Genomic DNA, 15,816 nt, shown 5'->3' on the forward strand with positions numbered 1-15,816 from the left:
GACCTGTCAGTGGTGGTCATGTTATGAAAGCTCACAATGCAGTGCAGTTCCATCGGTGCTGCGAAAGCACAGGTGCCAGGGGTTACATTTTAGGCCCCTGGGATTTTTCAACCCCTGTTCGCAAGACATCTACAGGCATCGTTTGACCCCTTACCATTTACTTTAGACAGCACCCCTGCTTTTTCCCCCCCAAGGTTTTTTTTTTTTTTTTACAGGATTGAAGCAGGGGGTCTTCGGAACTGAACTGCATTCATTTCACCCTGCTTCCCGAGATACCTTCGTAGAGGGTGCTGACATCTGTGCAAGCAGCAACTTTGACGGGGCTTGGTGGGGCTATTGAAATGGCAGCTTTTAAATGTCCCGCGGGCTAATGGCAAGCAGACTTCATCCTATGCGGCTTCCTATTAACCCATTTAAACCTGCAGAGAGATACCGGCACCCCGTACAGAGAATTATCTCGGGAAGCACAGAGTCCCTGGAGCTGAAAGGAATGCAATTCAGCTCCCGAGACCCATACTTCAAATCTTTAATAGTATTTATTTACAAAAATAAATAAATAATAATGAAAAGGGCCACGTGTGCTGCTTTAAATTGGCTTGTCTTATGCACTATTACCACGTAATAAATAATAAATAACCCCTTCAGTGCTGTAGGGTCCTGCCAGTTGTGTGGTCACTGCCGGTGACTGTTTTCCTGATTGCTTCCTCCTTGTCATGATGAAAGGGAGTGTGTTAGGGTGTTACCCTGGTTTGTAATTGTCAAAGGTCTTTCCTGAAACTAGTTTCACTTGGCAATAACTCGCTTACTCACACCTTAATTGCTGCTTCCCCCCCCCTTCATTGTACATTTTCTAGGCAGGAACCTTTATGAACAATACTGGCTTTAATTAAACTTACAAGCTTTTGCTCCTCAGACTTTCTAGTACTTTACATAATATATCATAAAGATGTGGTTCTCTAGTGGTTCGTGAGGTTTCTCCAAGGGGGTTTGCCCAAAAAGATGTAATGGCAGATCCCAGGCTTTATAGTGGGTTCCTCGACGTGGGGGGTATAGCTGTCAATTACAGGAGCTTCCCAAGTTGCTCCCCACAGTGCTTTGCATCAACAGTGGCAATGCATTGTTGAGCGTGAGTTTGGAAGCTAAGTGACAGCTAATACCCCCCATGCTGTCTGCACACACGGAGGGGCAGTTTGGGACCTTATTAAGAGCGTCTGTCTGTCTGTGTGTCAAACTAGCTCAGGACTCTATACTTCCTGGGATCACACAGGTTTGTTAGAGATACTCTGACGAGTTGACAATAAGATTAGCTTATTAATGGTTTCCGGAGCAACTCTTTTATAGCAGGGGGTGCACAAAGAAAGAAAAAAAAAAAAAAAACAATTTAGGAACAGCTGCTATAAAGGGAGAATTACCAGGTGGAATGTGCTGTGAGAATTTAAAAGTGCGTACAAATGCCTGACAACATAAATATTTGTTCTATCCATGGAGAAGAGCAAGGCATGTCCCTTGGTATAATTAGATTCTTAATTTGACAAATAAGTTCAGAGGAGCTTGTTGCATAACTGGATGTCGCAGTTGTTAATGAGTATATTGTTAATAACAGTCTTAGCAGTAACTTGGTTACTTGTAACTCTCCCTAGTTCACATTTCACTGAATAGCAACACATGGCTGAATCTGTCAGAGGATGGCTGTTTGCTGCCACCTAGCTCTATTGAGTGGTATGTCTAAAGCCTTTTTGACAATTATTCAAACGGCCAAGTTGGGCTGATTATGTAAATACATATTCATACATACCCCTTGCATACACACACTTATTATGGTGGTTGAGTGATACGTTTCCACTGGATGTTGCAGGAGATATAAATGACATTGGGCAGGCTCAATGTATTAATTGTCAAAGCAAAACATACTTTTTGGATAGATATATCCATCCTTTTTTTTTTTAGTTATCTTGTAAATTGAAGCCAATGGTCTATATTACCATGTGAAAATTAAGTGTTTCGAAGGACCATCCAAAGGGCATGTGAAAAGTACAAAACTATGCTTATTCCCTTTCTAATGCATTTCATATATCATCTTTAGCGTTTCTCTTGCACATGTTTTTAAGCTGTACTTTCCATCTGTTAAATTCCCGCTTTATCTTTAATCATTAGGTCTTTCTGAAATCTGTTAAGCAAAATCCTTCCATTATGTAGGCTTCCGCCCATATTTATTTATTTTTGCCAAGAAATGCTCTGATTTTCAAATAACACCCTAACTTTTTTTGTGGGAATTGTAACCATCTTCGTGTCCTATCTCTTACTCTCCTTGTTAGAATGTTTCTACCCCAGTTCTATTTTCACATTTTTCTTTTTTAGAAGGCAAACTGCATTATTTTTAAATGAATGTAACAAGTGGCACATTAACAATAGTGCATGTCTGAAGCAACAAAAACCCTGCAGTTTTCACCTATTACATAGCACTTGTGGACAACTTATTTCTGACCATATTTATGCAACTTGAAATGTATTTACTTAAGGCACAGCATTTTTTGGTTGATCCCTTGATGGATTTCCAGTCTGTTTAATAGGACACTGCAGTCGGCAATCACCATTTTATTTCCTTATCCTGATAATACTTTATTGCTCTTTCCATTTCAGAGATTAATGTGCAAGACTGTAAAATATAGAATAAATTCCAAGATGTGATGACCCTTTAAAGGAAAAGTGCTGTTGAATATTAGGTTATAGAGCCTACCTAATAATAATGTTTTGGCTCATTAAAGCGAAGTAGTAATATATTTCATTGCTGCTTTTTAATAATTTCTAAAGTGTTAATGAACCAGCTGATGTGCTTTTTCTTTTGCAGGGTGATCTGAAAACGTATTTATGTAATGAGAGAGAGAGGTTACATGGAGAATCAGGAATGATGCTGCTCCAGAGAATGGCGTGTGAGATAGCAGCTGGACTCGCTATAATGCACAAGCACCATTTTGTGCACAGGTACGTGTGCCTAATGCCTCAGTATTCGGCTGTCTGCATAGAATTACATTGTGCCCCCATCAAGCTTTAGATTTTTTAGAAGTGATGATCTATAATATTAACTTTTTGTGTGTGCACCAAATGCATCTGTTTATTTATTTTATTTTTATTTAAATCTGAAATGTGTACTGATGAATATAGCCTTTAGCATGGTAATCCAGCTTGCCTATTACATCACCTTGAATGCATGAATTATTTCAGTATCTTGCCTGTCAGAGAGAAGGGATACTCAATCTGTGGCCTGAGAAAGCGCTTGGTGCCATTCTTTACAAATAGCTGACATATGACACTTGGTTTCGAGTGGAGTCCCTGACCTCTTGCTTTAAGAGGTCTAAGAAGCCCCCACATGCTGTCTAGACCTTGCCTAGGGTATCTAATGATGCAGTGAGCAGAGTGTTACGAGAGTTTGGCCCAAAGAGTTTGCTTTTGATCTAGTTCTGCACAGCTCATGAATCCCCAGTTGTCTTAGTGCATCAGCTTTGCATAGCGCTGCTATGCCGCACAGTATAATAAGTTACAATAGGTTACAATAACATTTGTCTTCTGTTGAGCATAAACCCATGCGGGGCCCTCATTATCTTTTTGTATCCGTTCAATCTTGTTTGTCCTTATTGTGTATGCAATTCTGTTAATATACATAACTCTGTACTGCACTGGGATATATGTTGGTGCCTTACAAATAAACGATAATATGAAGAGCAGAATGCATTACGTTTCTAGTTGTATTTGTTGCTATGACATTTGGAATTTGTCTTTTTGCCCTAATCTTGACAAGCTACTAAACATATTTTTTTTTCCCCTGATGGAACAAAAAATAAAAAAAGCTACAACCATATCAACATTAAAATAAAAAAATAGTCCATAAAAAATAAATGAAACGTACATAAAGATGGGGTGACAAAATGAAGAAACCTCAACTTATAAATCCTGAGTGGATGCAGGAGGTCTCTTGATGGCGGCTCGCCAAACTCTTTCCCCACTTGCGTCAACCTCTCATGTAGGGTAGCAATGGCCGGGCGAATATCGGTCAGCGCTGCGCCCCACCTGACAGGTGTTGGATTTTAGCCAAGCCATTGCTACCTTGATTGAGAGGTGGCCACAGGTGGGGGGCGCTAAAAGTTCCCTACAATACTACTATACTACACTGCTAATACACCATCCAGGAATAAGAGCGGTCGGTTTCAGTAGAAGTCCCTGCAACATTTTGATGCCAGAACGCCAGCCAGGCAGCGGCTGCGCACTTTAGTGGGGCTAACATCTTGGTGCATCCAGCCAGTTCATTTTATTCTCTGATAGCCTTTTGAAGATTTTTATTGACTTTCCTTTTCTAAATTTTGATATTAAAAAAAATCATATGTATTCTTTTAGATCGTGCAGTTCTTTATTTTGATATAGATTTTTAAATGTTTCACAATCAAATCTACATTGAGACATCAATTGCACCAATGCATATTTCTTTCTAATTTTGTGCAAATGCATCTTGATGTTTTTAGCCACTTGCTGACCTAAGAGCCCACACGTGGCACCGCCGCCTCATGCGCTAATGAGCCCACACGTGGCACCGCCGCCTCATGCGCTAATGAGAGCCCAAATATGGCACTGCCGCCTCATGCGCTAATGAGAGCCCACACGTGGCACCGCCGCCTCATGCGCTAATGAGAGCCCAAATATGGCACTGCCGCCTCATGCGCTAATGAGAGCCCACACGTGGCACCGCCACCTCATGCGCTAATGAGAGCCCACACGTGGCACTGCCGCCTCATGCGCTAATGAAAGCCCACACATGGCACCGCCGCCTCATGCGCTAATTAAAGCCCACACATGGCACCGCCGCCTCATGCGCTAATCAGAGCCCACACATGGCACCGCCGCCTCGTGCGCTAATTAAAGCCCACACATGGCACCGCCGCCTCATGCGCTAATGAAAGCCACACGTGGCACCGCCACCTCATGCGCTAATGAGAGCCCACACGTGGCACTGCCGCCTTATGCGCTAATGAAAGCCCACACATGGCACCGCCGCCTCATGCGCTAATTAAAGCCCACACATGGCACCGCCGCCTCATGCGCTAATCAGAGCCCACACGTGGCACCGCCGCCTCATGCGCTAATGAGAGCCCACACGTGGCACTGCCGCCTCATGCGCTAATTAGAGCCCACACGTGGCACCGTCACCTCATGCGCTATTGAGAGCCCACACGTAGCACCGCCGCCTCATGCGCTAATGAGAGCGCACATGTGGCACCGCCGCCTCATGCGCTAATGAAAGCCACACGTGGCACCGCCACCTCATGCGCTAATGAGAGCCCACACGTGGCACTGCCGCCTCATGCGCTAATGAAAGCCCACACATGGCACCGCCGCCTCATGCGCTAATGAAAGCCCACACATGGCACCGCCGCCTCATGCGCTAATCAGAGCCCACACGTGGCACCGTCACCTCATGCGCTATTGAGAGCCCACACGTAGCACCGCCGCCTCATGCGCTAATGAGAGCGCACATGTGGCACCGCCGCCTCATGCGCTAATGAGAGCCCACACGTGGCACCGCCGCCTCATGCGCTAATGAGCCCACACGTGGCACCGCCGCCTCATGCGCTAATGAGAGCGCACATTATTGTTACAATTCATATTCTGAAGAAAAACATATGATGGAGGCGTTTCTGTTTGTTTTTTTACAGTGAGCTAGATCTGTCACACATCCGAGGTTAGCATGAATGTAAGCGTCCATAACTCTGTGTGCTAGGGAGCATGGGAGCGATCGAATTACACAACTCCCATAAATTTTTGGGTGTCAACTGTGATGTACAGATTGATGAATACACAGTTTAGGATGAAGTGTCATTTACATAGGTTTTTTTTAATTTATTTGTTAACTGGTCTGCAAATGTACATAAGAAGCCTTAACAGCATTGTTCTGCTCCAGTAATTTCAATGATATCAGTCACATTAATAGATATGGTAGCAATGGGTTGTATTAGTTTGAACAATCCTTTTTCTGTGGGATTACTTTGAATGCACTTTTTGACGCGATTCTGTTTTTTCCATTAGTCTAAATGTACGATTTGAGAGAGTGGGAAGCGTCCATTGTAATGTCACATTTTGGTGACCTCAACCAGTGAAAAATTTTCTTTAGAATTGAAGCTAATTTAGCAGTATAGAGTAATTCCCCGCTGGCCGCAGTCACTGCCTGCTAATCTTGTCACGCAGCTGCCCTCTGAATGGCACAACCTCAGAGAACTCTGTTTTTGCTTTGAGCTCCACTTATAGAATGAGGCACTGCAGGCACCATGCCACTGCATCAAATACAGAACATATTCACCACGCTACAAGCCGGCGGCGTGCCTTCCGGAACCTCTGTCCTGGGCTCTGAATACCTTCTCCCTGGTTATGCTAGTACCTAAATCTGATTCCTCAACACATAGTGCAAACCAACCACTTGAGAGCAATGTTCTCTTGTATAACAACATAAATCTTTGGTAACTTGCACCAGTGATGAGACTTATTAAAGTTTTCTGTTTTTTTTTTACAGGATACACCTCACTCATTAGGTTGGTTTGGTTATTGTACTTTGCAATGTGGGGTGTGAACCATGACATATGTCCAAGATGGATCCCCTGCCAAAGGTGCACCTTACAATACAAGCTTTTTGTCCATTTATACTGCTTACACCTTGCAATTTGCATTAAAATTTGTATACTTTTAGATGATTAGCCCATTACAATGCCTGCAAACTCGCCTTAAACGCAATCATACACGTGCCTTGCCAGAGAAATTTAATGGGGCTCAAATTCCTCCTGCCCGTTTTTTTTTGTTTTAAGGCAAATAATTTTTTTGTTGACTGAAACCAGCAATGTTCATCTTGTTGTATTGTCAGGGCGTTATGTCTGACTGCAAGGCACCTTTCAAACAGGCATTCTGATCATACCACCGAGAAGCAATGTGTTTACTTCTGGCAACAATATCCTGATGCTGTCTGAGTGTGCGGTAAAGCTCCAGCATCAGTGATTTTGTTGTTGGTGGTAAATGAAAGCAGCCAAGCCTTTGGGACTAGTCATATTTTCACACCGATAACTGTTCGCTGAACTTCCACATTTTTGCAGAACAAACTTATATAGCAATATGAAGGGCGCAAAGACCTCTTGCTGGAAGTATAATTGATGTTATGTATGTGTATATACTCCTCTCCAACGTATAAAAGTCTAGTTTTTTCAGATCTCTGTGCGTGTTGTGCATGTATACAAAACTTTTTTTTTTTTTAATCCCCCCTATTTTTACAATAGTTGATCTGCTTTCCCACCCCCACAATGCATTGTATTGGTGGTGTAATAGTAAAGGGCACAGCAGCAAATCTTTACTTGTAATGTAACAGTTGAACCTGGTAATCTTTCCATAATGCGCAATGCTTGGTTTACAACTAATGAAATAAATAAAGATTCTTTGTCATTTGTAATTAAAGAGCAATGTAACACTGCTGAGTAAAGGCCTATAGTCTGTTTAAATGCCAAGGGCACAGGCTGCCTGTTCCATGCTTGTAAGTGGCTGCATTTTATTTATGCTAAAAGTGGCACTTAGTTTTCTTATTTACATAAAATAAAAATATCCCTTGTGGGTACATATGCATGTCTGCAACTCTGTCTTTCCCCATTATCTGTTATACAGTGCTTCCACTGCAGCCAGGGATTCTGGGTAATGACCTGAAGAAAGGTTTCTGCGCTCTAAAATCAATTCTAATCCGTCTGCAGCTGTGAGTGCAAGGAGCCACTCCTCAAATGCTCTTAAATAAGGGGAGCTCCTTAAGGAGCCCTCCAAAAGACAAAGAAAAAACAATGCACACAAGCGCAACACAGGTTAATATAAAATATAAGTATATTTTAATATAAGGTCAAAAGACAACACATGAACACAAATGACAATTACATAAACACATGTAATGTTTTAAAAATACATGCGGTCATTCCTAAACACAGGATACTAACCAAATCCGGCTTCTATGCAGCACAATAACAAGAAAATAAAATTGAAATAAAATATCAACTAAAACTCCATAGATGAAGTTCTAAGGGAAACCTGATTTAAAACCACAATGAGGGGAACTAGTGCTGACCATAAGCGGCAGTGTGTGCAGTGTGTGCAGTGTGTGCATGCGAATGCTCCGGACTGCACAAACACACTGCCGCCGAATGGTGTCTCCGCTGGCGCTTCCTGGTTGCCTCGTTCCAGCCAATGGGTGAGTGCGCAGAGCTGCCTCTCGTGACCTCTACGCGTTTCTCAACACATGCTTCGTCGGGTCACGACAGAGGCAGCTCATGCGCATTAAGTACCCAAGGTAACCAATAGAATCAACACACTGGTCTGCTCATGACGCGCAATATGCTAATCCGTAAGCCTGACGTGTGCTACATAATCACCAAAAAAAAAACGTGCGCGCAGTTCGGACCATTCGCATGCACACACTGCACACACTGCACACACTGCACACACTGCACACACTGCACACACTGCACACACTGCACACACTGCACACACTGCACACACTGCACACACTGCACACACTGCACACACTGCACACACTGCACCCGCTGCCGCTTATGGTCAGTACTAGTTCCCCTCATTGCGGTTTTAAATCAGGTTTCCCTTAGAACTCCATCTATGGAGGTTTAGTTGGGTTATTTTTGATTTAATTGTATTTTCTTGTTATTGTGCTGCATAGAAGCTGGATTTGGTTAGTATCCTATGTTTAGGAGTGACCGTATGTATTTTCAAAAAGTTACATGTGTTTATGTAATTGTCATTTGTGTTCATGTGTTGTCTTTTGACCTTATATTAAAATATACTTATATTAAAATATACTTCTATTTTATATTAACCTGTGTTGCGCTTGTGTGCATTGTTTTTCCCTATTCTGCGTAATGACATGCAAATGAGCACTCTGAGTGTAACACTACTACTTATCCATTGTAACAGGGACACCTTTATGCGTATGCCTGCAGCAATAGGCTGAGCTCATGGTGGCAGCGTCGCTACGTGCGCACGCACGTTCAGGACTCTTCTATGCTTCTCTATTGAAGGTAGCATAGTACAGGCGGCGATGAAGTGTCGATGCTGCTGCAGTTTGGTGAGACAAGTACATTTTGTGTTTTTGGGCTGCAGTCGCGTGATTTCGGGGTCATGTGAGCTGGTTCAGCCAATGAGGGTAAACCAGCTTCATGACGCGTCCGTGACTCGTTCGCCACACCCCCGATCGCCTCCCGAATCTCCTGCAGCCAAGTGCTCATATCACTGGGGCTGCATGAGGGCGTGCGGTGGGCGCGCGCCCATACCGCCACCATGAGCGCGCGCCCATACCGCCACCATGAGCGCAGCCGTATATAGCTTTTCAGCACAGCCTGGGTTATAGAAGTGCATAGCTAGTAACCCTACTCAGACATTTATATGGACATTTGTTATGTTGTGTGGTTGGTAGAGGGGTACACAGCACTGGAAAATGTAAGACATGAGGATACACTCTTAAATGTTTTTTTTTTTCTAAATTCATCGTCGCTTATTTTTATTTTATTTTTTCTTCTCTACGCCCATCATAGCTTTATTGTCTGTAAGTATTGGCATAAACTGATCCCACATTTCATCTTGGCCACTTGACATGTGTACTCCCAGAAGATTTACAATATGATTGTTTCTGCTATTTCTGCCCTGGTTTACGCTTGGAACAGAGAACAATACATTACAATACATGCATGTATATAAAAGCAAGACGGTGCATATTTGTGCTTTGTGTTCAATCTGCTGTTATGTTAATATTCAGAATCCTATCTTGTCTGGTTTTCTTAGCTGCTTTCATTTAATGCTGCATGGGTTACATTTTACTGTTACATTAGCCACGTTATTGATTATTGTCTGAACATGCAGGGTGACTATTTTTGTATTTCTTTCTTCGCTTTACCGATCTGTTCTTTTTTTTTGTTTTGCAGTGATTTCGCCTTACGAAACTGCTTTGTCACGTCTGATTTAACAATAAAAATAGGAGATTATGGAATAGGATTCAGTAGGTACAAGGTAAGTTATTTTGTGTTAATTGTGTGCTGTATATCCCTTGCAATTCTGTATAATAAACATCCATTGCCCTACCTGAATTGATAGTTATGTTGGGCATTTAACTTGGCAGCAAGAAGACCCAATATATATTTGATAAAGCTATAAACATTTTTACATCTAATACGGATATATTTTATAGATCAATACAAATACTTTACAAACTTTGTATCAATCGGTTATTCACAATAGCTAATAGTAACATAAATTCTGCTTAACATGCATGCTGCATTCTAACATGAAAAGTCTGTGCTGTATATATGAACTGGACTTTTATTTATTTAAAAAATATTTTACCAGGAAGTAATACATTGAGAGTTACCTCTCGTTTTCAAGTATGTCCTGGGCACAGAGAAAAACAAATAATTCATGGTTACAAGTACAGTTACATAAATGAACAAGGTATACATTATATACAAGACATTGCATGCACAGTTAAAGAAAATATATATTATGAGCGTATGAAACAGTTACAGTTTAGGCGCTGTATATAGTAGAATGGTTGCGATTTGATTGTAGAGGACTCTGGACTGTAGTAATCAAGCAAATAAAGAATCCTTTCATCAACTAGTTAGAATAAATCTGCTTTAATTATGTTATGCTAAATAATATGCAATTTAATTTTTATTTGATTGAAAAAGTTTTTTCCAAACATTTTTAGGAGGATTATATGGAGACCTCTGAACAAAAGCTTATTCCAATCAGATGGACTGCCCCAGAGCTGGTGACCAGTTACCAAGATAGGTTGATTGTAGCAGATCAAACGAGGCCTAGTAATATTTGGTAAGGAACCAGTCTAAAGTAATATATCTAGTTCTAAACGTTCTAGTTGCCCTATTGGTCCTGCAGAAATATAGATTCTTGTAGGTTGTAAAATCTTTAGAGGAACAAAGGGGGGTCTTAGATGAAATTATAGTGTGCAGAGCTTTCAAAGTTGTATGTTCAAGTGTACTACAGCCTACAGTGACTCTACCAAAATATCTATACAAGTCACCTATAGTGAGCTCAATGCTCTACTGTTCCAATTTAATTTAATGACCTAAAACATATTTTAAGTGTATGCTTTTATATTTGGATTGGTTGACTGTAGTTTTGGGTAATGTGCTCCACAATATTTTGCCTTAAATTGTGCATCTTGTGAATAATAACATAGTCTTGCAGTTCAGAGCCCGTTGGAGTCTTTGTGAGGGTGCAAGAAACCCTTGAAGTACTGTCGCGGGCCTTAAAGCTGCAGTTCAGTCTTTTTTTTTTTTACTTCAATAGTTTCATGTGTGCAATCTCTAATTACCTAAAGAACTGTATAGCTGCAGGTCAATTCGTTCTCCATGTATTGATAGGTGAAATTTGGTGACATAATTAGTGAAGGGATCTGTTTTTCTTCTGCTTCTGTGTCTCAGTGGAAGCTCATGAATATTCATGAGCACTCCTGCACTGACATGTGCAGAGGGAGGGCAGGGCTGACAAAGGGGTGTGCCAGGGCTTGTGACAGGACATGATGGGACAGTGCCTTAGCAAATGGCTGTTAAAATAGAATACAAGAAAATTGGTCTTTCAAAGTTGTATTTTTAAAAACAGAAAATGCTAAAAGTATTTTTTCTTACTACAGAACTGATTTATTAAAAAAAACCACACATGCAGGATATTGACTGAACTGCAGATTTAATGTCTCAACTTTCCAAAACAAACGTATTTTTATGCACACTATATATTTTACTGTTAATACATTTATTTTCTTTATCTAGGTCCCTCGGGGTTACTCTTTGGGAACTTTTTGGCGATTCTGCAACACCCTATGCAGAGTTCTCTGACAGTGAAGTCTTAGTTCATGTCATAAAAGAAAAAGAGGTTAAACTCCCCAAACCACAACTAGAGCAACCTTATGCAGACAGATGGTAATGTAATTATCTTAACCTACTGATATGATGGGTTTCTTTTAGTGCTCGGAACTTGTATACAAATAACATTATAACTTTGTAATATTTGATCTTTTCAGAGTTCAGGAAGGAAAAAAACTTTTACTAAATTGGTATGTAAGCTGCCTAAAAATACTTTGGTTGGATCATTCAAGGTTAAAAACTATTTAAAGCAGTGGGGCATGGCTTGGCGTCTAGCTGCAGGGTCGCAGGTTTCTGAAGCGCTGTGTAAGGATAGCACTCCATACAAGCTTATAGTCGGCAAAACAACTGACATTTAATAACACTTCAGCTGGGACTGCAAGCTCCACACAAGATGGTGACTCGCCATGAGATGGGGCCGATTTTGGATCAAAAGTCTCAACAAGATCCCAAAGATCATACTCGTATTAGAAAAAGGGTAAGAACCACACCTGCTGCTCCAGCTGCCGCCCCATCTTTCATCAACACCGACTTAAAAATGCTCTCAAATTCTACCTGTCGCACCAACTGAACCATAAATGTATTGAATCACGATCAACTCAGATGTATTCCAACCCGACAATCCCCCGATAATGTTACACAGGGTAGTGGCCATCGCCCATATAGACAACACTAAAAACTTCCCAGTGTTGCTCATCTCCCTAGATGAGAACTTTTGACCGCTTAGAATGGAAGTTTCTTGTCAGTGTTGTACAACACATGGGGTTTGGAGGAAATTTTCTCACGGGGGTCCGAGAGCTTTACCACTTCCCCTCTGCTAAAATCACTAATTCAGGTCATGCCTAGCCTGTTTAAATTGTTTAGAGGGACCAGACATGGTTGCCCGTCTCCCTTGCTCTTGACCCTTTCAATTTAACCTTTTGCTGCGGCCATGAAATTGAATCCCAACATATCTGTGATAAAGGCCTGTGGAGCAGAGTACAAAGTGTGTATTCACGGACGACGTCCTCGTGACAATCACTAGACCCATGACATCTCTCCCAAACCTGTTCCAGGTAATAGAGCAACACAGAACCATCTCTGCATTTTAAAATCACTAAAAATCCCAGGCCCTGGATGTCAACCTCCAAAACAATACATCCAAATTAATAAAACTACATTTTGGTTTCACTTGGAACGCCCAGTCTCTCCATTACCTTTTGAAATCGGCAGTCGTCTGTCTGATGAATCTTCTACCAAAGATTAGGTATCTGTTCCTATCCTTACCGATCCCGCACCAAAGATTTGAAGGTTTGCAGGCACACACCTGTTTAGTTTGATGGGGCAAGCATCCTAGGGCCAAAAAAGCAATACTTTATAGGGCCACAGAACTAGGCGACTTGGTTCTGTGGCCCTATAAAGTATTGCTAATTTGACCCAATATCAAGCCTCCCAACTAGGCCAGCTTCTCATGTGGATCTCCCTTAGAGGTTCAAGGGGTTGGGTCGATACAGAACACTCCGAGAGTAGGATCTGGTGGTTCTGCCCCATAATAATCCCCTTCTTGAGATTATATTTTTTGTCCTCTTTAATACCCATCTGAACACTTTGCCGAGGCCCGAGCCCTGGGTGGGTTCTCCAAGGAAGGCCCTTCCCACAACTCACCAGACATGAGGCCAAACTCAGGCATGTTATTGTGGCAGCTAGATGCTGTGTCGCTGCTTGTTGGACTAAACCCAATGCTCCGGACATAAATATGGTTAAGAATAGAATCTGAATAGAAGAATGATAAATTGCTTCACACTATTATAATCAGAAAAAAGGGGATACAACTGCCGGTGCTCCTGATTCAGGATTCTCTATCAATCCAGGGTATAACGAAGGAAAGAAAATCAGGGCTCCACGGATTTGCTCAATAAACTAATTTATTGCCAAATACTTAACGTTTCGGCCACACAGGCCTTTCTCAAAAGCAGAAATGGCAACATTTCCTTCCCTTCGTTAAGAATAGAATCTGGCATGGCATTTCACGTCAATGGAGAGAATCACGACTGACTTTCGGGAACGGTGCAGACAGTTTACACTGGTTTTGGAGCACACGGTTTGAGTTTGAGGGCAGAGGTAACTGTAACATTGCTGGTCTCCTATAAAGTCAGTGGTGGAGCCCAGCAACGTCAGAGGACGGTCGGTACGGATAATACATCTACAGATTTTTCCGAGGCAGACACCTCTACTCCTATTTGTTCGGTCTAATGTTTGTATTCAGTTACGGTTCCCTCATCAGTCATTGTTCCCTTCTTTTTTGTGTACGCCATAAAAACTGACAGTTAAAAAAAGCAAACAATTTTTAAAGGGGCAATCTCCCTCCATAAGCCTATATGAGTTTACTGTTTTTATCTTTTCCTTCAGCGTGTCCTACCCTCCATTTTTAAGTGTTTAAAAACGTTATAATCCTGAACCTTTAGATTGCGCTGGAGTGCGGGGAGTTCCATGTTAACCTTTAAATGTTTATCTCCCGAATTAAGCATTGGATTTTAATATGAAAAACTCCATTGAAAAGGGTAGGAACAGATCTGTTTAGAGCAGCACTGCTGTTGATGCTTCTTTAAAGCAGCATTACATGTGTTTTAATTTTTTTATTTTTAATAAGTTGGAAGCACGGAACTCCAGGGCTGAACCGTGTTAATTTCCGCTCCGGGGACCCCTGTTCCTCGATACCTCCGTAGGGGGTGGTTGGGGCTAACATGATGACGGCTTAATTGTTACGCTGGACAATAGGAAGCCGTGACATCATACCTTGTGACTTCCTATTGGCCCACGTGACGCGGGACATTCGGATTGAGAGGTAAGTATCTCAGGAAGCAGGGGGTCCGTGGAGCTAAAATTAACGTGATTCAGCTCCGTAGACAACCTGCTACAAACTATTTTAACAAAAAAACACGTAATGCGTGTTTAAAGAAAGTAAATTGCAAAAATAAGATCAGCGAGGCCGGCTGTTTTTAAAGGTTTATTTTTTTTTGTTTTGGATATATCCAAGTAAAAAAAATAGGCAGTTTGTGCATACACGGAATAGTTTTTGGACAACAGTGGCAAGCAATATGCAGCAGCTAAATTTGTATAGTTCAGTATTAACTTCAACAGTTCTGATCCATATTTAAGTAATAATCCCTGAAGAACAGGGCATTACTGCAGCTACAAACAAACTCTGCAGCAGCAGACACACAAACACACACACACACACACACACACACACACACACACACACACACACACACACACACACACACACACACACACACACACACACACCTGCAGCTACAAACAAACTCTGCAGCAGCAGACACACAAACACACACACACACACACACACACACACCTGCAACTACAAACAAACTCTGCAGCAGCAGACACACAAACACACACACACACACACACACACACACACACACACACCTGCAACTACAAACAAACTCTGCAGCAGCAGACACACACACACACACACACACACACACACACACCTGCAACTACAAACAAACTCTGCAGCAGCAGACACACAAACACACACACACACACACACACACACACACACACACCTGCAACTACAAACAAACTCTGCAGACAGACACTTTGCAGGTACAAACACACTCCCCCCTTTCACTGTGTCCGTGGAGCTCTGTTCACGGAGGGAGGGGGAGGAGTCACTGCCTGGCTGCTGTCTCCTGACCAATCCCCTGCCCTGTCTCAGAGCTGGCATACCCCGCATTAACGTACGCAATGGGACCGGAGCATGTATGTAAAGCGAAAATGTACTTAAAGTGAAGCACTACCTTTTCCCCACTTATCGATGCATGTACTGTACTGCAATCGTCATATACGTGCATAACTGATG

At 42.0% G+C, this 15,816-nt stretch overlaps 1 protein-coding gene across 1 annotated transcript in view; it reads left to right on the forward strand.

The window, feature by feature from the left end:
* The window catches only part of LMTK2 (lemur tyrosine kinase 2), a 63,380-nt gene that overhangs the window by 38,272 nt on the left and 9,292 nt on the right, over window positions 1-15,816 (forward strand). Inside the window, exons 7-10 of the mRNA XM_075565459.1 lie at window positions 2,849-2,982; window positions 9,993-10,077; window positions 10,775-10,896; window positions 11,856-12,005. Of these exons, the coding sequence (XP_075421574.1) occupies window positions 2,849-2,982; window positions 9,993-10,077; window positions 10,775-10,896; window positions 11,856-12,005 (491 nt within the window). The remainder of the gene's footprint in view (window positions 1-2,848; window positions 2,983-9,992; window positions 10,078-10,774; window positions 10,897-11,855; window positions 12,006-15,816) is intronic.

Source organism: Ascaphus truei, chromosome 11 (assembly GCF_040206685.1).
Source record: "Ascaphus truei isolate aAscTru1 chromosome 11, aAscTru1.hap1, whole genome shotgun sequence".
Taxonomy (NCBI): domain Eukaryota; kingdom Metazoa; phylum Chordata; class Amphibia; order Anura; family Ascaphidae; genus Ascaphus; species Ascaphus truei.